We start from the raw sequence: 24,435 nt of genomic DNA on the forward strand, positions 1-24,435 counted from the left end.
TTTTATTGGCTGCTATGTGTGTATTATCACTCTCCTGTATCTTTGACATAAATATCATTAAATAAAATAAAATTGAATGGTACAGGGTATTGGATATGGCCTTTTAATAAGTTTAATAATTTAAACACATTGTAAAACTTAGCCCAAATTTGGAGACATCCATTCATGTCGAAATTTGCTGCAAATTCAAAACTGGATTACTCTGGAACAGCTAACTGTATAGGGGACTGCTTTACACCTTTCTGTTCGGTAAGGTCAGCTGTTTATTCTGATATGGTTTGTTATGTGTTGAACGAAGGGTTCGTGAAGTATCCCACCGATATGAATGGGTAGGGAGATGGGCGCAGAACCTTCAGTAGAATTTATGAATGAATTGAATTATATTATTTACTTAATGAACCGTTCACCATAGCAATTAACGGCTAACATCGTTTAAAAGCTGAGAAATAGCTCTTTCATGTGATGTGATAGGCTACTTGTGATGTCTGTGTGCTGAGTAGGCTCATTCGCGAGTTGTTAGAATGGGTGAATGGGTAAAAGACTAAATTAATTTGCGCTGTGAATGCTTATTTTGACAGGATGCCAACGATCGACATGGTTCGTGAAGTTAGTTGTATTGCCAACGTGCCTGATTTTAGTGTGGCAGGTTTTACACACCGCGTACGTCTTGTCTAGTTTCCCATTAAATTAGTAGAATCCGAAATGTGCCCAGATGTCCGCTTTCCAAGCTTTGGGTGCATTTTTAATTACCCGTCTATCGTGGTCATCTCCCTCCGTCATCTTGATTCTTTAGTGTTGTTGTTATGCTAGCTAGTGCTGCTGCTTAGCATGTAGCTACAGGCTGCGCATGTCATTACAACGTTGCTCCGGAAATGCCCCCAGAAGTATTTGAAACTTCACAACTTTATTGTCCAATCAAGGCCAGAAAATAAACAGTGACATAATCGATTATGGCACAATGCCGCATCGATGCTGAATCGTGCATGACCCGCATTGCAATGCATCGCCGAATCGATTATTGTTGACACCACTAGTAGTGTTTTTGTATTTGGTGTGTGTTTGTCTATGTGTGTGTGTGTGTTGTAGACCTAGGTAGTGTTTTTATATTTGGTATGTGTGTGTGTGTGTGTTGTAGATCTAGGTAGTGTTTTTCTATTTGTATTTAGTGTTCAGCGCCGAGTGCTGCTGCTTTAAAATCCACATGACTCCTCTGTCATCACTTTTGAAATATATATATAATATATAATAGTATATATCTGTAGTCGAAAGCAAATTACCCTACAGCATTTGGACAATCGAAGCTTGGCACACACACACACACTGTGAAATACACGTGTCCAACACACACATACACACACACACACACACTCACACATACACACTTTGTAATACACTCCTAGGGTTAGGGTCCTAATTGAGTTTGATGTCACCAGGCAGCATAGCTGTCTATTTTACAGAATCACGTTGAAGAATTTATTAGGGAATGCAGGCAGGTACTGATGTGTGTGTGGCACGTCCTCCCCTTAACTTCACACTTTAAGTCCCTTGTATTGTTTTCATCCATTCGTTTTTTGTATTTGGTGTGATATCTCGTCCAACACACACACACACACGCACACACACATGCACACACGCGCACACACACACACACACATATGTGTCAGGTATATCATGTCTACACCAGTCCTCACTTGGTGCCATATTATCACCAGGCTGTAGCCTGTTTTAACCGGTCCCAGGCTGTAGCCTGTTTTAACCGGTCCCAGGCTGTAGCCTGCTTTAACCGGTCCCAGGCTGTAGCCTGCTTTAACCGGTCCCAGGCTGTAGCCTGCTTTAACCGGTCCCAGGCTGTAGCCTGTTTTAACCGGTCCCAGGCTGTAGCCTGTTTTAACCGGTCCCAGGCTGTAGCCTGCTTTAACCGGTCCCAGGCTGTAGCCTGTTTTAACCGGTCCCAGGCTGTAGCCTGCTTTAACCGGTCCCAGGCTCCTCATCCTGCTTTAACCGGTCCCAGGCTGTAGCCTGCTTTAACCGGTCCCAGGCTGTAGCCTGTTTTAACCGGTCCCAGGCTGTAGCCTGCTTTAACCGGTCCCAGGCTCCTCATCCTGCTTTAACCGGTCCCAGGCTGTAGCCTGCTTTAACCGGTCCCAGGCTGTAGCCTGCTTTAACCGGTCCCAGGCTCCTCATCCTGTTTTTACTGCAGAGCACAGGGGGGTTTGCCCGGAAAGGAGCCGTATCCTGTTATCCTGGTGTGTGTGTGTTCATTTGTGTGTGTGTGTTCATTTGTGTGTGGGTGTTCATTTGTGTGTGTGTCTTCATTTGTGTGTGTGTGTTCATTTGTGTGTGTGTTCATTTGTGTGTGTGTCTTCATTTGTGTGTGTGTCTTCATTTGTGTGTGTGTCTTCATTTGTGTGTGTGTGTTCATTTGTGTGTGTGTGTTCATTTGTGTGTGTTCATTAGAGTGTGTTTGCTTGTGTCTATGTGTGTGTGTGTGTGTGTTTAGTCTTATCATCCAGAGCCTTTTTATTGTTTTTTTAAATCATACTGTGATTGTATTGTGTGAACATAAATGTGTGTGTGTTCATTTGTGTGTGTGTGTGTGTGTTTTGACCAGGGCTTTTAACCAGAATTATTTCCCAATTGGTTTGTTCCGAACAGAAACAGTATTTTAACGTTTCCGGTTTTCGGTTCAACCCTAAAATTGATGTTCCTGAACCGGTTAGAACAAAAAAATTAAGTTCCCGAACCGGTTAATAGCGTTCTATGTCATCTGCGGGACATACAAATAAGTAGGCTGATTATTAGGACTTTAAATTTATATTGTTAGTCTACATAATTTTCCTTAAGTCTCTGTCCTGTCATCAAACATTAAAAAAGCACTATAGGCTACATTGTGTAAGCGGCATAACTAATTTTGACATGCCTACATTTTTTTTTGTATTATACATGAATTAAGACAAGGAAAGTTTCTGCCATGTTGTTTATTGGTAAACAACTGAACACATATCTATAATACTTTTTACATAGCTCAATTGGTGCAAATGACAAATAGGGCAGGCTACATAGCTCAATAGAGTACTGAAGCCATGACGTAGCATTGTCAAGGCAGCGATTTCACTGGATCTAAACAAATCAATCTACCATTAGAAATCACCATAGCGGTGGCTTTCTAAATATATTTCAATCATTTTACAACGTTTCTAAGACGTTAGTATATATTTTTTTACACTGTAGGAATCACATATTACAACATATATTCATACCAACACAATCAAATTCGTGACTACAGAGTTTTATTTTAGCATGGGTTTCCTCCGTAAAAGAGACCTGCATGTAACTTCACAGCATGCGGTTAAAATCCTTAAATTCACGGACGTGTTTTGGCTTTATTTTTTTTTTGGCAAAAAACGTCACTCTTAACAGCCGCCAGTCTTTGAAAAGACGTGAAATATCCACTGGAATTTTGTTTCTTACTATTACACCTGCCAGGGAATCTGTGTTATGTGGCTAAGCTGCTGCCTAGCAGGTAAAACACGTTTAAATGGATATTTTTATTTTTATTAGCTAGAAATGATGCCACATGTCTACATTCAATGCTATTTATGCCACTTCGAAAGTTTGTTTAGATTTAGTGATTCTGCCGTCATGGAAACGCTACGTCACACTTCGGGACCCTATTGACCTGTCGCTAAGCGCCACCCTTAGAACGCTGATGAGCCAATGACAGACCAGCCTCAACGGACATCAGCTCGGACAACTCCATAGGAAACAACAGGGAGGAGGCATAAAATGACAAATTAATGGTTATTTATGGAGTTTATTAACTCAAAAAACCCCGACGGATAACCATGGTCAAACGTTTTGCATGGGGGACATGTAATACGTGGTACCCCGAGAGGCTAGAAAATGGGGTATATTTTCATCAACAGTAGCCTACAGGACGTCTCTCGCGTTTGCAACACTTCGACGTAATGTAGGCTACTAAGCCAACAACGTGGGTACAGGTTCCCTGTTAAATCCCAAGATAAAAATGCTCATTAACCAACTACTATATTCTTACTACATCACATATTAACGTAACCTAACATATCTTAGTATCAATCTTCCACTAGCTAGCTAGCTAGCATTAACGTCAGTGGTTTTTGCACGGTGATTTGCACGGCTACTCGCCACAACGGCTTGTCACCTTGTATGTAAAAATAAGTTTTGAATACACCCCTCCATAGCATAATTAAGTCCCTTTTGATAGCTTCTGGAGGAAAGTAAATCCTTTATCGACCAAAACGTCCTCAAAGCCTGCTTTCATATACTGTCAGCTTCCATTGTCCACAATGTATTTCCAGAGAATGTCTAATAAGGGGAGAACTGGCACTCTCGGAAAACTTTCGGTTTCTGAACTGGTTGCAGTTCCTTCTGTGGTTCCACATGAGGGCGCTCGTCCACGAGTGCAGAATGCATGGAGGTCTATGGAGCTGTACCCCTCAAAATCCACTTTTCTTGGGATATAATTTTTTTTCAAGTAATTTGAGTATTGCATTCGAAAGGGGAGGCAAAGAAAATACACTTGGTTGAGTATTATATTTTTTACAGTCACTTAATTGTTCTAAAAAGCCTTTCAAATGTGTCAATGACGTCATTTATTAGCACAATGCTAGCGTGTTATGTGCAACAACGACCCAACCTGTAAGAAATCAAAAGGACATAAGTACTCGTTCATTCAACTTTTGACCTATAACCCATGTTGAAGTTATACAAACTACAATCAAATCTGAGATTTGTCAACGACAATCAGGTGAAAAAGACAAATTTAGCTGTCTAGCTCCATTGACTCCCATTTATTCTGCACTCATGGCGATCGCCCCCAGTGGAACTCTGGTGGAACTGCATCCAAAATTCGGTACGATGGGACTTAATACGGAGTGGCCAGGCTCTCCGTAGACGGGCTCTGGTATTTCTAATCAAGTCTGGTTTGTTTGTCCGAGTTTTCACACGGTAACAATGAGCGACAGGTCAATTGGTGCAAATGACAAATAGGGCAGGCTATATCGCTGTCATTGAGAACTTGACCAAACCTGGTCAGGGCTCAATCCTTGCATTTGTTTCTCTTATGTCATCAAACAATACAAAACCACCAAGCATTACAGAAGCATCACTGTAGTTCTTACATCCATCCAAAATTCTGTGCAAATTGGCCAAACCTGGTCAGGGCTCAATCAGTGCATTTTTGTCTCTTTATGTCATCAGACAATACACAACCACAATGGTGTGTACATAGCTGCCATTGTGAATATTAAACCCATAAACAAATGCCTAAAACCTTGTCAGGGCCCAGAGGGAAATGAAAAAAAAATCTGCCTGTACAGTTGGCGGCAAGCTTCTCTATTAGCCTACATTTCTCCCGATAAGTTAACGACCAGAAGTGAACCTCACCAAGCCATACTGCACAGAAATCTTGTCAAAGAACGAAAAAAATAACGGTATTAACCGATTACCATTATTTTAGATAAATGTTTCTGTTTCCGGAACATAACAAATGTAAAGTTTCTGGTTTCGTTTCTGTTCTTAGCAAAACATCAAAAGTTTATGGTTTTCGTTTTCGTTCCCATGAACCGGTTCAAAACAGGTTAATCTATACAACCAAAGGTGGCACTGTGGTAACTATATAAAACATATTCATCTCAATGGTGCATTTTGCCCATGCCCAGGGTGGAAAATAAAAAAGAAAGATTTGCATAAGACAAGTCAAATTGGTGTCTTTAAAAAGAAGAGATCATGGAGAATAAAGAAACAAATATAAAACAAATCTTTGTACATTCCCACAAAGTGTTTTTGTGCTCTGAAAATGAGAACCAAAATGATTTATCAGACTTGTGAGGTCTGCTGTTCAGACCCTGAAGAAATTTATTTTCTGTTCATTGCTTTTTGTGAGAGTGTTTCTACTTATCTCAATAAGGAAAATAAATCAAGAGTCTATGTTGAGTACAAATAATATGTCTTCTGAAGGCCTAAACAAAGCCCAGCCAAAAACATAACATTTTGATCAACTTTGAGGGACAGCTATGACCATGCAGGATCATCCACACCAAACGTGACGATTTTGCTACATTTGCTACTATTCCTATTTATGTACCAGCATGCAAAATTTGAGCCTCCTACATGGTTTAGTTATTGCGCTATGGGCTTGTGAACTTTGACAAAAAAAGAGGCAGAACAACCCCCTCCCCCCGTAAAATTGGCTATATCTTGGAAAGTATTGATCTGACATAAAAGTAATTTCACAGTGTGTCTCCTGGCTAACATAGGTAGACCTGGTAATTTTTTCAGAATTTGAGACCTAAATGCGTGGGCCCTGGATGAATTGACGTGGAATGACCCTGGTTTATTTTTCCAAAAGCATCATCTCCCCCCATCCCATCCTGCTTCACTGCTTCAGAGTGGCTGCAACCATAGACATAATATACATAGACGCCGCATGGACCGCTACTCCTTACTAGTGCTGACGAGATTTGGAGCCGCCATCTTGGACCGGTCATCCACTCCACTCAGTGTAATCTGTTTGGCCGGTGAGATGAGCTGTCAGCGCACTTAATTAATCATATCTCACTGAATACCGAACAGATTCTCACTCGGTTTTTTTTTTTCTGCAAAGGTCATACATGTACAGTGGGTCCCCGTTAAGTTTGGACGGGTTCCTTCATGAATCACGCACCCCATTTTCTCAGCAGAAATGGCACAAACTGCAGTTGACACAAACAACCACAAGGTGTCACTTGGGTGCCACTACTATTTTTGATGCGACTGACTTACTGCTTCCATGACGCAGCGGGGGCACGGGAACAAATTGATCACGGTAGTTTAAGCTTACACTTGATAAAACATTCTAATATGAAAATGTAGATGCAATTGTTGTAAGATGGTGCAGCTCCTTTAAGAAAGCACCGTGTGCAGGGATGGAGAGAGAGAAAGCGAGAGGGAATAGGCCTATGTGTGTTAGAACTTAGCGTGTGGAAAAAGTACGTGCTGTTGAGACTGGGGCGAGTCATATTCAAAATAATGCAAAAAAAAGCAATTATCCTCATTCATTGCAACCAAAGCATGCCTGCTTGCCGACGTTCAAACGAAAAATATATCAAAGCACCTTTTGCGTTTGAATGTAGCACGAAAAAATGTTTAAACAGCTGGACAAATGATTTAGCTAATTGATTATATAACCTGTACACCAGCAATTGTTGAACATTTACCTGTACAAGTACATTGACAGTAGCCCAGCCTAACAGCATGTTGTAGGCCTACTGTAGAAATTTCACTTAAATTGCAACCGCAACATGCCTGCTTGCCAACGTTCAAACGACAACGAAAAAGATAATAAAACAACAAGAGGGTTGAGTCTGAATGACACTGAGTTTTTAGACACTGAGTTTTTGTAGTGGTCATTGGTCATTCTTCAATCTCCTTCCCTGACGCCTATGGAAAAGGCTTAACGTCCCAAAACAACGATCAATGATCATCAAATTTCTCTCTCACATTGCTCCTCATAACCATCTATAAAAAAGTGTTTTTTCTTTTCTTTTTGAGCACATCCGAATCCCAGGACATAACGCACTGGACCTTATAATAGGCTCGAGATATAATTCCAAAGGGGGCAGATAGGGGCCACTGCACTTAAAACTTAAAAAGATGAAGCTTTCCGAACTTTGAAATTGCGATCAGTGACTGGCATCGGGTGAACGAAGCTTTTCGAAGTTGAACAGGCTATTAAAAACTATTTGCGCACCTCCATGTCACAGGAGAGACTGGGCTCTCCCTTCTATGAAAAAGACGTTATGCTACCTGCAAACTGGCCTAAGATTTCATTGCTGAGTTTGCGGCAAAGCAAGAAAATGTTTTTTTTCCTGAGTCAGGATATGGCGAGTCAGTGTCATTTATTTGTCCAATGTTAGCCTATAGATACAGACCAGTACATCTTATCAATAGTTTGAATGTCGTGTGTGTTTCTGCTCATTGACAAATACCGTTCAGCACAATGATTCATGCCCAATTAATTCCCCCTGTTAAAGTGTTCGCCTTTGTTACACTATTTGGTTTCGTGATGTAGCCTATGATAAACACCATATGGCCAAATATGTGACTCAGCTAATGTTATAGGCTATACAATTGAATTTCCCCTCTTAAAGGCAAGCTGGTGTAGCTTATTAGACTAGGCTACTATTAGTGTAAAGTAAGCTATGATACAGGACACATGATTTAGCGTATTTTAATATTCATAGTGGGTTTAACAGTAATAGAATATTCTGATATATGATAATAAGTGACCTGACGTCCGATATCAAAACTGGGAACATAATCCATGTTTGACAGCATAGACAAAACTAGTTTGATACAAGTTTAATGAGTTAAATATAGTTCACAGTTGACAGAAAAGTTCCATCAACAGCATTATTCACAGAAAGGTTCTATAAACATTTAAGTGAGATCAGTGCCATTCAGACATCTGAGGGGTATTCCAAGTAGGCCTATGTGGTTTAGTGACAAACTTTTGACAAAATAAGTTGTAAACTTGTAGTTGTAAAAAATTGACAGAATAAGTTGTAAACCTCCCAGTAGAAAAGCTGTATACAGGAAATTGGTTGTGTGTATTTTAATATTCATAGTGGGCTTAATAGTAATAGAATATTCTGATATATGATATATTATAAAGTGATGACATCCAATATAAAACACTGGGAACATAACTAATCCATGTTTGACAGCATAGACAGAAACTGGTTTGATACTAGTTTTAATGGGTTAAATTGACAGAAAAAATCCATTAACATTTTCAGTTCAGTGCCATCAAAAATAAAGTTTGATGAACAGACATTGGTGTGGCATAAGTAAAGGAAATGGAGTAACTGGGTTCAATATCAACAGCATTTGTTAGACAAGTTCCATAAATATTGTAAAGTGCAAGTTTGTAGGTTTATTTCTGATCCTTAAAAAAGAGACATTGGTTTGGCATAGTAAGTGTAACAGTTCATCAATTCAAGACAAAAAGGTGACTTGTCACTTGTACAGTGTCAATGGGTTCATCAACAGCATCTGTTATTTACAGTTCACAGAAAGCTTTCAGCCCCAATGAAGAGATTAAATAAAAAGAATTAAGAAACATTTTAGAAACTGATAAGATCAGCCCTGTTCATTGCAATCAGTAAAGAATCGGGGAGTGTCTTCACAGGCTCAGTGAGACAGAGGTTACTGTCATGCAGTTGGTTCTATGATTTCGATAACTGGTGCATGTAATTTTGTATGTTCCCACCTTGCTAAAATTGCTTGGGTACACTTTGGCTAAGAAAAAAGTGCTTCAGACAGCAGGTGGGCAAATAAGATAGCAGTACATAGTGAAACTGGGTAAACTCCCTAAAAGAGGACTGAGTCAACCAGACGATGGGAAAATGGGACACAGAGTGGTGAATGCATTACATTACATTACATTACATTTGCCTGACGCTTTTTTAACCAAAGCGACTAACATGGTAAACAGTAAGTTTTAGAACAATTCTCACAATTTTAGGACAGTTTAAAAAACATTAGAGTACAGTAAGAATAAGTGCGTCGGTGAGTGCTGTTTTTAACAGTTACTTGTCAGTTTAAAACGGCTGGTGAGTGCTAGGATCAGTAAGACTTGTTGTAAGTGTTGCTATGAGAGTAGATGTTCTCTAAAGAGCTGGGTCTTCAGGAGTTTTTTGAAAGTGGAGAAGGATGTCCCTGCCCTTGTAGGAACTGGCAGTGTGTTCCACCAACGAGGAACAACAGATGAGAAAAGTTTGGATTGGCCTGAGCGTACTGGTGGTAGAGCTAGACGTCGTTCGTCAGAGGAGCGCAGCGGTCTGGAGGTAGTGTAAGTCTGTATGAGGGCATTCAAGTAGGTGGGAGCAGAACCGGAGACTACTTTGTAGGCAAGCGTTAGAGACTTGAATTTGATGCGGGCCGCCATAGGTAGCCAGTGTAGCTGGATGCAGGTGATGAAGGTGGAGCTCATAAATCAAATATTCAGTCACAGTGTAGCAGATGCCCTGCAATACTGCAATGAAGAGCTGCACCTTCCTCAGTTCCAGGGATGTGAGGAGACTATTCAGTTCATTCACAGTCTCCTTGAGCAAGGCAGTTGTTCTGGGGAGATATAAAATAAATAAATGAAAGGAATTTGAGAGGCATCTTATTCTTGTTAGGGTAAATGACATGTGAATAATACAGTGTTGGGCAAGCTACTTAGAAATTGTAGTGAGCTAAACTATCAGTTACTCTGCCATGAATAAAACACTACACAATACTACCACCCAGTCAAATGTATTAGTAACACAAACACAGCAGTAGGCTAGTTCTCTACATAGGAAGCTACTTTAAATTGTGCCAATTACACATGACAAGAAAAGTGTAGCTTGTGTGGCTAAGCCACTTGATAAATAAAGAAGTTAAGCTATTGAAAAGTTACTTTATTCAAGAAATAGTGAAGCTACCAACACGCTTAGGCTACAAGTAGCAGCTAGCGATTGCCCAATAATATAGGCTACAGTCTGTGCCACTTGTGTAAAATTCGCCGGCCAAATCTAGTATGATTTATTTCTACAATAGCCTTTTTGTGTCAGTTGTAATCTAAGTCAGTGTTATGGAATATGACTTATCAAGTCTCAGTTCATAGCCGGGTGAACACCGAGTAAACAGCCTAGCTAGCTGGCTACGATTCTCATACAGTAATATCAAAGATCCTTGCTCCTTCTCAACTCTCTGGTAATATTCTATTCACAAAATACAACCATTAGTACGGTAATGTTAAATCTTACTTGTGAAAAGTAAATCCCCCGAGCCCTGTTTGCGATGGTCCGTCGATTTGAGCAGGAACATGCTGCACAGTACTGGCATCTTGTGTCTTCTGCTGCACCGCAACGAGGAGTATGACCGGTCCAAGATGGCGGCCGCATTTCTCGTTTCCAGCAGCCAATGCAGCGTCTATGTATATTATGTCTATGGCTGCAACAGGCATGCACAAACATGTCCTAAAACAACCCTTAACGTTAAAGGGACTCAAAGTGCTAAAAACCGGAATTTTCCTTTAAATATACCCTATCTGTAAATATTAGATGATCAAATGATTTACAGTTCTATGTAATATGTCATGTTTCATGTTTTTGTAATGTTTCATAGTATACATACAGTGATGCCGGTCTACTGCCGTGAATAGGCTAAATATAACTTTGATCATTTTTATAGCTTACTACTGTATAGTTTGGCCTTGGTGCCCTGACATGTGGCCTTTGTGCCCCCTACCAAATATGCCCACCTGAAGGCCAAGTGGCCTTGCCCCTAAAATGGTGAAATTCCAAGCCTGTGCACGTGTCTGTTGCCTGCTGATCATCATCTCTCTCTCTCTCTCTCTCAATCCCTCTCTCCCTCTCTCTCCCTTTCTCCATAGACATGCCTGCCTGTTGACCAGGGGGACTGAATGACGGACAACCTAGCAAGCCAATCTACAGCAAGTGGTGCCTCAGACCTCGCAACCTCATTGGTCAGCTACAGGAAGTAACCATAACTAGGTCACTTCCTGTTTCCTGTACGGCCTGAGCACAGAGCTGTGTGTGTTTATTAGAGTGAGTGTGTAAGTATTACGATGGGGATGCCATCCCTCTGTTCCATCATACGGCTCAAGTGTGGCTCTGAGCCAAGGAGTAGCCCACACTGTCCTGCCATCAACACGGGCCAGCACTGACCCCCCCCCCCCCCCACACACACACACACAGTCTAGTCTCTCTCACACACACATACCACACCAGGAACATGGCCCTTCTCCCTGCTAGCTGATAGGAGACTCCCAGAGCGCTCTCCAGCACTGCTGCTGCTCCTGCTGCTGTTCCACCCACGGCCTGCAGATGGCAGCAGAGGACGGCTTCCAGTTCCGCGCGCTCTTCGCGTGGGGGCGTGAGCGGCCTGGGGACCTGGCGCTGGCCCCGGGGGACCTGCTGACGGTGGGGCCAGGGCTAAGCCACGATGAGGGCTACAGGCAGGGGTCAGAGGTCGCCCCTGCGGGCCTGGGTTGGCTCCTGGGGGTCAACGAGCACACAGGCGACAGGGGCAACTTCCCTGGCACCTACGTGGAGTACGTAGGCAGGGTCAAGACCGATATGCCCACTCAGATGCCGCGTCTACAGAGGCCACTGCCCCCAACACCACCAACACACACCAAGCGAGGAGAGACAGGTGAGTGATTTATTTATACACACACACACACACACCCACACACACAGACACACACACAGACTCACAACCTTGTCATGTACAGTTTGAGATGTGGTCTGTTGCATATGGTTTGATCTGTCTTGTGTAGGCTTTGCCATGATACGTGGAGTGTGCTGTTCTAGATTGTCCTGTACTGAATATTGGAATGGTACTGGAGCCAGTGTGTGGGTTATACTCGTGTGTGTGTGTGTGTGTGTGTGTGTGTGTGTGTGTGTGTGTGTGTGTGTAGGTGGCTTTCATTTATGTTGTGTCATTTATGTTGTGTAAATAGGGTTAGAATGCTTTGGGGCAAGAGAGTTGTGTGTAAATAGAATGCTTTGGATTATGCTGTTGAAAAGAAAGCCATGCATCCAAAGAATGAATCAATTAAAAAAAAAATTCATAGAGACACAGGCTACTGAACAATCTTCTCCAGAGCAATCCGCATGAATGGACAGACAACCAGTATGAACACTTGCGTGTGCACCAACCACCGGAATATTCCACATTGCCAGCTTTCGCTGGGCCTAGCAAAAAAGCTACTACTACTACTATTGCGGCCGGTCACCCATTTAAAATCTTCAGTGGACTGTACCTCATACGCAACGCATCTCGTACCACGTTATTACCGGCCATGCCGACTATGAGCAGGGGCAGCGGAAAGTGAAAGTAACGGACTGCGATCGCACAGTCCAGGTTACTGTAGGCAGGACGCAACTTTTAAAAATAACGAATCCCGACGCAGCAAACAACTTTTACAAAACAACTTTTACAAATAACGAATCCTGGCGCAGCAAACAACTTTAACAAATAACAAATCCCGGCACAGCAAACAACTTTTACAAATAACAAATCCCGATTTTCACTCCTCTGCTGTCTGGGGCTTTTGCCAAAAGCACGAAATACAAGCCACAGTGAAAAACGGGGGTCTTCTGATCCTATAAATCTAATGAAAGAAATGTGCACGTGGCACTTCAGTGCTGTAGCCTTACAGCTGTATGCGAAGAATGTCCTCTAGTTGTAACAATAACAATAATTCATTAGGACAATTTTAGCTAAATCATTAAATATTTTAAATTCAATGTACAATGCGAGAAAAAAACCCCCACAATAACAATGTCAGAATCAGGAATTATTTGAATAAGACTTTTACTTTTGCACTACCTGGCTGACAGTCTTTAAAGTAAGCTAGTTAAAGCGATGGTTCGGAGTAATTTCACCCTAGGGTCCTTTGCACCATGACCCCGAGCCAAACACCCTCCCAGAACCTGTTCTCCCTTGAACCCTGGTCGAGTAGCGCTGTCAGAAACTAATGACTTTCTGCAGGTGTAATGGAACCAACCAACTTTTATCTCGTAAATGACCCCACTAATAATGCCCTGAATGGTACGAAACTTCTACAGTAGTACAACTATGTTCTTTACTCATAAAACGAGGCATTGAAAAGTTTGTAAGTACACCAGGAGTTTATTTAAATAACACTTGCCTGATGGATGCTACTATCTGCTACTATACCGCTGCGTCGACGTTACTTCCGTGATTTGGGAAAAGCCCATAAAAGTCCTGGCAAGTAAATTTCCCATTGAAATGAATGGGATTTTATGGATTTAGGTGAAGAGAGTGTACACATAATACATTTTGATCTGTACCATGAAGGGAAAACTGATTCAACTATATAAACTGTATATTTTCTGAAAGCTTAGACCCTCAGGATGTGATCTAACATGACGTGAAACATGTCCCACCCTCCTCATTAATATGCTGCCCATGCATAACACATTGGGTATTGTTAAATTAAGTGTATTCTGATACATTTTGGGCTGTACCATGAAGGGAACACTAATTAAACCATTAATGTCACTAGGAAGCTACCCTGGAAATCTAGAGTTCTCGCGAAAGCACAATATGAATTGTCTCTGTGAGGAACTCTGGCAATGAGTAATGATGCATGTTACTTTTACCCCTTGCATCTCAAGGAACCAATCACATCGGTGTATCTGATATAGGCAGGCCATGAGGCGAGCTAAACAGATGACGACAGCCCTGCAACAAATCAGTCAGTAAACATTGGTCCATTGATTATAGTGGAAGCTAATTGTTGCAGCAGACGCAACACGAACGGAACGCTTCAGTTATGTGCCTGGTGTAGCTCAGCCCATAATCTTTGTAGATTACCAGGGTCTGGATTTTCCAGGCTAGATGAGATAGATAGATAGATACTTTATTGATCCCCAAGGGGAAATTCAAAAAAGACTAAGGCTACTAAGAAGCATGGCAGTAGAAATGAATATTCATATCTGTTTAGGTGGGATTGTCAGTAGAAATATATATTCATATGTGTTTAGGTGGGATTGTCTGTAATCTGGCAATTTATGAACCATGATGGTGGGATACTCTGGCTAAACAATTTACAAACATGTATGCAGGCTACTGACATAAATAGTTTACATTTCGGCCCAAACATGTATGCAGGCTTCTGACATAAATAGTTTACATTTCGGCCCAAAAGTTCGAGACCATATAGAAATGTGTTTCAATTTAAAAACCGGATTACTCAGGTACCGATTATTGTACAGAGGCATGCTTTATATCCTCATATTCGGTAAGGCCTGCTGTTTATTGTGATATATGGTTTGCCATGTGTTGAGTGAAGAGTTGGTGAGATATTTCACCAAGAGTAATGGGTGTGCAGAATTCAGATTAAACTTCATGCAAATTCATGTTAATTTTCTCCTGAATCATTTCAGAGCAACTTGCCGCTAATGTAATTGAAAAGCTTAGATTCCCCTCCTTCATGTGATAGGTTTCCTTTGTGGACAGACTGGGTGACATTAACATTACCAACGTGTTTTCCAATTAAGAAACAAGTATTAATGGACAATAGGATATTTCTTTCTGTGTTAATATTGACAAGCTGAAGTGCTAGCCAGCTACCTTGCAGTTAACCTTACGTTCGTTATTGACCAGCAGATGAACAGCTAGAGCCATATGCCACCCTGCATTTGTTGTCATGTTTAAATTGTGGAATTTTAACATTACTTCACCTTCGACTTTAACTTCCCTCCAACATCTACATGCTCAGGCTAGCACAGCAGCTGTAAACACAGCGACTTCATCTGCATGCGTGAACCGACACATGTGCAGTCAAATCAGACAGGAGACCCATGAGAACCTAACGACAGGAGACCCATGAGAACCTAACGTCAGGAGACCCATGAGAACCTAACGACACATGAGCACTCAAATCAGACAGGAGACCCATGAGAACCTAACGTCGGGAGACGCATGAGAACCTAAAGACAGGAGACCCATGAGAACCTAACGACACATGAGCGCTCAAATCAGACAGGAGACCCATGAGAACCTAACGAAAGGAGACCCATGAGAACCTAACGTCAGGAGACCCATGAGAACCTAACGACACATGAGCGCTCAAATCAGACAGGAGACCCATGAGAACCTAACGACAGGAGACCCATGAGAACCTAACGACACATGAGCACTCAAATCAGACAGGAGACCCATGAGAACCTAACAACAGGAGACCCATGAGAACCTAAAGACAGGAGACCCATGAGCACCTAAAGACAGGAGGCCCATGAGAACCTAAAGACAGGAGACCCATGAGAACCTAAAGACAGGAGGCCCATGAGAACCTAACGTCAGGAGACCCATGAGAACCTAACGACACATGGGCACTCAAATCAGACAGGAGACCCATGAGAACCTAACGTCCGGAGACCCATGAGAACCTAGATAGATAGATAGATAGATAGATACTTTATTGATCCCCAGGGGAAATTCAAGGTCTCAGCAGCAAACATACAAGACAAACACATTCTTTAACAGCAGAAGAGTAATTAAAGTATATAATATAAAAACACAACTAAGCAGTAAGGACAGTAGAAGATAAAGAATATGCTAAATATACTAAAATACAAATTATACTAACACTTAATACAATATATAAAAATATACTAAAATACAAATAACAAAATTACAAATTATACTAACACTTAATCTAAATCAATTCTAAAAACAGTATCCACATAGTGGTGATTAATAAATCAGAGGCGCTTGCAATGACTGAGGCAGGGACTGAGCCTGTGATTCTCTGTGCATAGTAAGGTATGGTAAGGTGCTCTAAGGTGCTCTGTGTGAATGAGTGTCATGGTGGTAGTGCAATGGTGATAGTGGTCATGGTGATAGTGCAAATGAGTAAGTCAACAGTGCAACAATGCAGAAATAAAGTAAAGGAAAGTCTATACAGTGGGCAGTGCTTCGACTTGGCCAGCTTCACTCGCGGTCCGCGCGTGGGATCACGCGGTATCACGCGACTTTAATTTGTATTTTTCCAGTGAGACGCTGCAACAACCCAAACAACCGGTAGATGGCTCAAGTGAGCAGGGTGTCTCGTAAAAAGAAATGGAGCCTGGAAAACCCTACACAGACTTCACTACAGACTTTAGCAGACTGGTTTAGAAATAATGTAATAGCCAGAAATATGCATGCCCTGCCCTAATAAAGAAATATTTGGTTAACTGCGAGTGAATCCCGTTTGCAGCCGTAGAGACGCAGGACAAATTAAACATTCTGGTTTTCTCCGAGTGCAACGATGATAGACAGACATCATTTGGACAAAATATAGAGTATTAACCTCCGTTGCTCAGCCAAATGCCTTCCTGTTACGTCCTGTTATCACGAAGTTACAGGCGATAAACGATTTTTGATGGTCACAAGTTTACTTCATTAGGGACTGTTCGTTATTTATTTAAGGGGCTACCGGAGGAGTTTTGGGATCATTAGTCCAAAAAGACGTGACCCTCCCTCGCCAGCAATACATTTTTCTATGACCCTCCAAAGTGATTATGAAAAATCACTGTCAACTTTTTCCGGGTTTATCGCCTACTGTATTTTAACGTTTTCACATATTTGGCCATAAGCCGTTTATCATAGGCTATCACGAAACCAAACTACAAAGGCGAACACTTTAACAGGGGGAATTAATTGGGCATGAATCATGCTGAACGCTATTTCGCTACCTTAGAATAATAAGGTTCTATCTGCGTTTTGAGTAGGACTATTGAAACGGGGACGAATGAAACATTCCGGTTTTCTCCGAGTGCAACGATGATAGACAGTCATCATTTGGACAAAACATGGAGCATATTAACCTCCGTTGCTCAGCCAAATGCCTTCCTGTTACGTCCTGGTATCACGGAGTTACGAGCGATAAACGATTTTTGATGGTCACAAGTTTACTTCATTAGCGGTTTATTTTTTTGGATTATTAAAGAGTGTTTTTCATTTAAAGGTTTGACTTTGTGCTTATTCAGAAGAGCATTTAGTGCTCTCCCCAATCCCAGACGTTCACATTGCATGTTTGTTTGTAATGGATGCAACCGCGAGATAGGCTATGCGTTTGACAATAAGTTGTTAACAGAACCAAGACATATAGCCCAGCAGCAATCTAGGGACTGATCGTTATTTATTGAAGGGGCCACCGGAGGAATTTTGAGTGCTTCAATTGGAAGTTGCATGACCCTCTCTTGCCTGCTAGAAATTGTTCAATGACCCTCCGACAAAATTGTTAAAAAAGACATGACCCTCCCCTGCCAATTGTCTTCCGCCCGCGCCACAGCCACACACTTTGTGATAACGTTCTTAAATCAATCTTTCCCGTGAGCTTGCATGCTACCAGTCCTTCCTTTTCAAATGTGTTGCGCCTGTTTGCACAATTTCACAAATAATCATATGTGATTAATAGTATGACAAATAATCCCTGTGCATGGGGACCGAAACAATGCATGCCAACTTTTTCCGTGTTTATCACGTATTTTAACTTTCCCCGCTGTCTTGCCGTTTTAATGTTTTCCCGTAGAATATCCCATATTTTAATACTCTCATAACAGCCCTGCCATCGGGCCTGTCTCTGTGTTGCCCTGTTGCTACCCCTTGCCCTTCCAACGAAACAGATGTCTTCAAATCATCGTTTTCCTTGCTTGAAGGCGAACTTAGAGTGATGTTAACCTATTTAAGTTTAACGGCGCGATTGTCGTGAGAGCACGATTCATTGGCGCTTGCATGTTCGGCCTTATGTCTACGTGCGCACCTGAGGCTACTCAGCTGCAAGAGAAATAATTTCCTCTGTTTGTATGTTCACTGCAAGTTGGCCTACCATAACTTACCAACTCTGCACTGTAGACTGGCTATTTATATTTTTCTGTGAAATAAGCAAATGTATTTGTTCAACTTTATGAAGCAGAATTACGAAGCAGCATAGGGTACTTGGAACATAATACATTTGACAAAGGACTGATGAATGTTGCTAGTGACAAAATATTAACTTTCAGTGTTTTACGATGTCTTTGTCATGGGGAAGTGTTTTTCCCCATGCATTTATTCTAGGTTACTGTCAGTGACTGCCGTGAGAGAAGCGGGTTCTGTGTTTCGTTCATGTCAGTGACTGACGCGAGAGAAGCGGGGTCTGTGTTGTGTTGTGTTGCGTTGCGTTAATTTATTTTCATTAGGCATACCGTGCCGTGCCGTCCACAACTCTTCAGTTCTGACAAAGCCAAAATTACTCCTTTTGAAACAATGAGTGCAGGAAGGGGGGGGGGGTGTCCCAAGCAGCTTTCAGCCATAAGGCTACTTTGAGAACATTTCAATTCACCCGACACTAATATTCAAAATGTTGAAAACTATTTCGGCATAGCCTATAAAGCAGTTTAATTAAATGGAATGTTAGTTGTAAACAAACGAGCTACTTGGTGAGGCTTGGCCTCACAGATGCGCTCGTGCCTTAGATGGCAGGAAAAATCTTCACGATAGGCCTATTAACTAACCACCCGATTCACGTTGGCTGGGGGGAAGGGGGGCCATCAGACAATTGTGCCCAGTTAATCCGGCCCTTCCCCCAAAAAATCACACCTTCCCACCTCTGACAGCTTAAAAGAAGTCAAGAGGACTCCTTACTCACAGACCTATTCACAAACCTGCGGTTTTGAAATCCTATGCAGCTACAGGAGCTTCCAATCGCGAGGAAGCAATTTTGCATTGTAGGCATAACTAACATGCAATAACGCCGCCAACAACAACCAAAACTAGGCTAATCATTGTCAACATGTAAATTAAATGTAACATTATTGTGAATCAAATTAAAATGTTCTCTTTTGCAAACGTAGGCATAGTAACAGAATCATTTAATAATGTTACAAAGATACTACATCAATCCGTATGTTTCATTGGGCTACTAGGCTATTTGTTTTGCCTTGATTCATTTAGGCTAGGCCTTTTTATTCAGGGGCCATATTCACAAAGAATTTTAAGGGCTAAAAGTAGCTCCTAACTGGCGAATTTAGGAGCAACTCCTAAAAATAATGGGCGTGTCACTCCTAACTTTAGGACTCCTATTTTTTTCACAAAAAGTAATTCACGAAGCATTTTAGACCTAAAAGTAGCACCTAAGTCTGGGACAGCTTAAGTAGAGAGGACTCCTAACTCACTAAGACCTATTCATTTTTCATTTCATTTTCATTCATTTATTTTGGGCAAGCCTGCATTCATTCATTCATTCAACCTTTATTTATTCTCGGAGGGTCATTGAGGGAAACCCTCATTTTCAATGAAGCCGAAATGACAGAAGCGAAGCAAAGCGCTCCACAAACAAGACAACATTCGAGGCCTTCTGTTGAAGAATTTTATATAATATTGCAACAGATTCTGTGTTCTGGACTGTAGGTAACTTGTTAAGCCAGTGGTTATCAAACTTTTATTTCATTCCCCACTTTGATCAAGGGGCATGACTGATGATAGTGGAGATAACGTGTTATCCCGAGGCTTTTGCAAGTCAGCATCTTTGACGGTAGTCTATTAAAAATATAAGTTTTCGATGTCCCAAACGGAGAGCCATACTTTATTGTTTTTAACGATCTCTATGCTACTCACAAAAATGTAGGCATGGGGACATGATGAAGTAGGTTATCCAACTGTCGTGTGTTAAATTATTGTGATTACGAGCCAGTGGTTTTCAAACATTATGCGTGACTCGGACATCTAACTAAATGCAACAGGCTCATATCGTCCTCGCATTCGCAAAATGAGGACCAGTGTTTTGTCAAATTGCAAATAGCTATTCGTTTTAACTATTTTTTTATGATAGTATGAAGTGCTTTTTGTATAGGCTATCTTAATCTTGGAATATGGGGAGGGAAGTGGCGCGTCTGCAGTCAGCCAAATATGAATGTAATTCTGCGGCATAAAGCAGATGTAATTGTTTATCGTACAGAAAAATAAAAATGACATGTCAAGCAGTCAATTGACTACATTGCAGTCAAGAAGTAGGGCAAATTAATTTACGAAACCAAAACGTGGGTCATAGTTGTCTAAGCCTCTATTGCGTAGCCTGTTAAAAACGTCGCCAGATAGTATTAAATCGGCAACAACATTGTTTTCTGCAGAAGCCTACCCAAGGCTACAGATTAATTCTGAACAGTTATTTCTCTACTGGCTCAATTATCACACCACTGTTTTGATTTGCGTAGTTGCGTTAACCCCAACACTGACAATAATGTAGACAGCAAATTTCGATTTCGATTTTCGTGTAGTCAAGCCTTAAGCCATACCCAAGTAGCCTAAATCGAGGTAATGTTTAATTATGCATGATTTATTTTGTTATTGAATTCGTAGGCTGGGATTACTCTCGGCAACAATTATGTAAGGGACGGCAGGCAGAGCGATGTACAGTGGCAGAGCGACGCACAGTGGCTGAAAGTGGTACTAAAGCTTCACGCAGCTTCACGCCGCGTAATGCGCGAATGAAGTGGTCATTTGAAAGCGATGCCCACTGTACATCTATATATTTAACTATTTAAGAAAATGTATAATTGTGGCCACAGTTCGGCTGTGGCATGGAGGGGGGGGGTTATGCATATGTGCTAATGTGCTAATATAGCACGCAAACAGTGAGGCATAAAGACAGTGGTACAAGTGGCTAGTGGACAGACAGTACCAAACATGGAGGGGATGAAGAGGCAGACAGACTATGCAGAGAAGTCTATCTCTCCTCTTCCCTTAAGTGAGGCATTGAACAGTTCAATGGCCCTGGGGACAAATGACTTTCTCAGTCTGTCAGTTGTGCAAGGCAGTGAGCGAAGTCTCCAGCTGATCAGGCTCTTCTATTTAACAATAGTGCTGTGGAGTAGGTGACACTCATTGTCCAAGATGTTGATCAGTTTGTTCAGGGTCCTTTTGTCAGATATTGAAGTGATACACTCCAGTTCAGCTCCCACTACAGAGCCAGCTTTCCTTACCAGCCTGTCAATTCGCCCCACATCCTTCTTCCTTGTGCTTCCACCCCAGCAGACTACTGCATAGAAGAGGACACTGGACACAACAGACTGGTAGAACATCCTGAGGAGCTTACTGCACACATTGAAGGACCGCAGCCTCCTCAGGAAGTACAGCCTGCTCTGCCCTTTCTTGTAGAGTGCATCAGTGTTGGCTGACCAGTCCAGTTTATTGTCCAGGTGGAGACCCAGATACTTGTAGGTGCTAACCACCTCCACATTGACCCCATCAATGTGAACTGGTAGCAGAGTGGGCTTAGACCTGCGGAAATCCACCACCATCTCCTTGGTCTTTGAAGTGTTAAGTTGAAGATGATTGAGTTTGCACCATTGCACAAAGTCCTCCACCAGGCTCCTGTACTCCTCCTCCTGCCCGTTCCTGATACACCCCACAATTGCAGTATCATCAGAAAACTTCTGCATGTGGCATGACTCGGTGTTGTAGCAGAAGTCAGATGTGTACAGGGTGAACAGGACTGGAGAGAGCACAGTTCCCTGTGGCGCTCCGGTGCTGCAGATCACAGTGTCAGAGAGACAGTTCTTCAGTCTGACGAACTGTGGTCGCTCGGTCAGGTAATCTGTAATCCAGGTTACCAGGTGAGCGTCCACACCCATCTGCAAGAGCTTGTCTCCCAATCTGAGGGGCTGGATGGTGTTAAAAGCACTTGAGAAATCAAAGAACATGATTTTCACAGCACTTTTCCCCTTGTCCAGGTGGGAATGTGTCCTGTAGAAGATAAGTGATGGCATCGTCCACGCCCACTTTCTCCTGGTAAGCAAACTGTAACGGGTCTAGTACATGGCGTACCTGGGGTCTGAGCATGCCTAAGACCAATCGCTCCATTGTCTTCATCACATGTGATGTAAGAGCGACAGGTCTGTAGTCATTAAGCTCACTAGGGTGTGGCTTCTTAGGCACAGGGGTGAGACATGATGTCTTCCACAGTGTTGGAACTTGTCCAAGGCGTAGGCTCAAATTGAAGATGTGCTTCAGTGGTTCCCCCAGTTCAGCAGCACAGGCCTTGAGTAGCCTTGGGCACAGTCTGTCAGGCCCAGCTGCTTTATTGCTGCGCAATTTCTTAAGTTGGACTGTCACTTGATCCTTTGTAATGGTGAGGGGTGTAAGGGGAGGGGAGGGGGAGGGGTGCATCTGGGATCTGTGTGTCTGATGGCTGTTGACTGAGGTCGTTGTCACCTCATTGTTCGTGATCACCATGTGGGGGAGGGGTGCAAAATCCAGTGATGGTGGGGGTACGATAGCTTGTGATGATGGAGGTGAGTGTTGCGCTGGTATTGAGGGGGTGTGAGGGTGGGGGCTGGGGGATGGTGGACAGACCACCGCCATTGGAGCTGGAGCAGGGGAGTCAAACCTGTTGTAGAAGTGGTTCAACTGGTTCGCCCTGTGCAGGTCCCCCTCCACAGAGCTGCTGTTCTTCTTCAGGCCAGTGATAACCTTCATGCAGTCCCATGTCTCCTTCAAGTTGTTTTCCTGCAGCTTCTGTTCCACCTTCTTTCTGTAATCCTCCTTAGCTTCCTTCAGCTTGAGTTCCCCTTGCACGCGCCTCAGCTCTGCCATGTCCCCCTCTCTGAACGCCATCTTTTTCCTGTTGAGAAGGGTCTTGACAATTGCTGGTTACCTAACGTCAGGAGACCCATGAGAACCTAACGTCAGGAGGCCCATGAGAACCTAACATCGGGAGGCCCATGAGAACCTAACGTCGGGAGGCCCATGAGAACCTAACATCAGGAGGCCCATGAGAACCTAACGTCGGGAAGGGGCAAGTGAAGGTGGAGCCAGGGGGTGATATTATATTTTGATGGATAGATAGATTGATAGATAGATTGATAGATTGATAGATAGATAGATTGATAGATAGATTGCTAGATTGATAGATAGATAGATTGATAGATAGATTGATAGATTGATTGATTGATAGATTGATAGATTGATTGATAGATAGATAGATTGATAGATTGATTGATAGATAGATAGATAGATTGATTGATAGATAGATTGATAGATAGATAGATTGATAGATAGATAGATTGATTGATAGATTGATAGATAGATTGATAGATAGATAGATAGATTGATAGATTGATAGATTGATTGATAGATTGATAGATAGATAGATAGACGGATAGATTGATGGATAGATAGATAGATAGATATATTGATTGATTGATTGATTGATACTTTATTGATTCCCAAGGGGAAATTCAAGGTTTGTTTTGATTTGTTGAACACTGTGATCCTGAAGGAGAGGCAGGCTGGAATTTGACGGTAGGCTACACGCGGAAAAATAACTCGCCATTTATTTTAACAATATCATCGCGTTATATCGTTAGTGTGAAAGAATTGATTTATTCATGTATCTGTGTTGCGCCACGTTCTACCCCACTTTAAGCCTATTGGCTTAGAAATCCTCATTTACATCTACATAGCGCGGGGGCGACTCTCCATGTATGTGTGCCATTTTAAAATAACGGTGGCCAGCAAGGGGACATATGCAAAATACAGCTCAGCCTTTGGTGTCTGCATGCATAGAAAAAACATTAGCTTGGATTTATCTGCAGAATTTCCCTAGCCTAGAAATCTAGACGCACCCTAGCGGCGGCAAATTAATTTGCTCAGCCTGTACATCTAGTAGCAAACCATAGGGATTTCTATTGGCTGACGCCGTGGACGTCATCCAATCACAGCACTCTATTTTGTTAGAGAGTCTTAAGGCGGGCTTAACAGGATGACGACAGTCCTGCGACGGTGAACAACAAGGAAGGTGGCTATGGCGAACGAAGAGCGGTTGTTTAAATCGGCGTTGGCGTCAACTTTGGAGGAGTT

General features: G+C 42.2%; 1 protein-coding gene across 3 annotated transcripts in view; it reads left to right on the forward strand.

The window, feature by feature from the left end:
- LOC121677505 (phosphatidylinositol 3-kinase regulatory subunit beta-like) overlaps window positions 1–24,435 on the forward strand; it is an 88,222-nt gene that overhangs the window by 2,984 nt on the left and 60,803 nt on the right. For all 3 annotated transcript variants that reach the window (XM_042056246.1, XM_042056245.1, XM_042056247.1), the window contains exon 2: window positions 11,447–12,228. In XM_042056246.1, the coding sequence (XP_041912180.1) occupies window positions 11,901–12,228 (328 nt within the window). In that variant the 5' untranslated portion in view covers window positions 11,447–11,900. The remainder of the gene's footprint in view (window positions 1–11,446; window positions 12,229–24,435) is intronic.

The sequence above is a fragment of the Alosa sapidissima genome, chromosome 12 (assembly GCF_018492685.1).
Source record: "Alosa sapidissima isolate fAloSap1 chromosome 12, fAloSap1.pri, whole genome shotgun sequence".
In the NCBI taxonomy this organism is placed as follows: Eukaryota; Metazoa; Chordata; class Actinopteri; order Clupeiformes; family Clupeidae; genus Alosa; species Alosa sapidissima.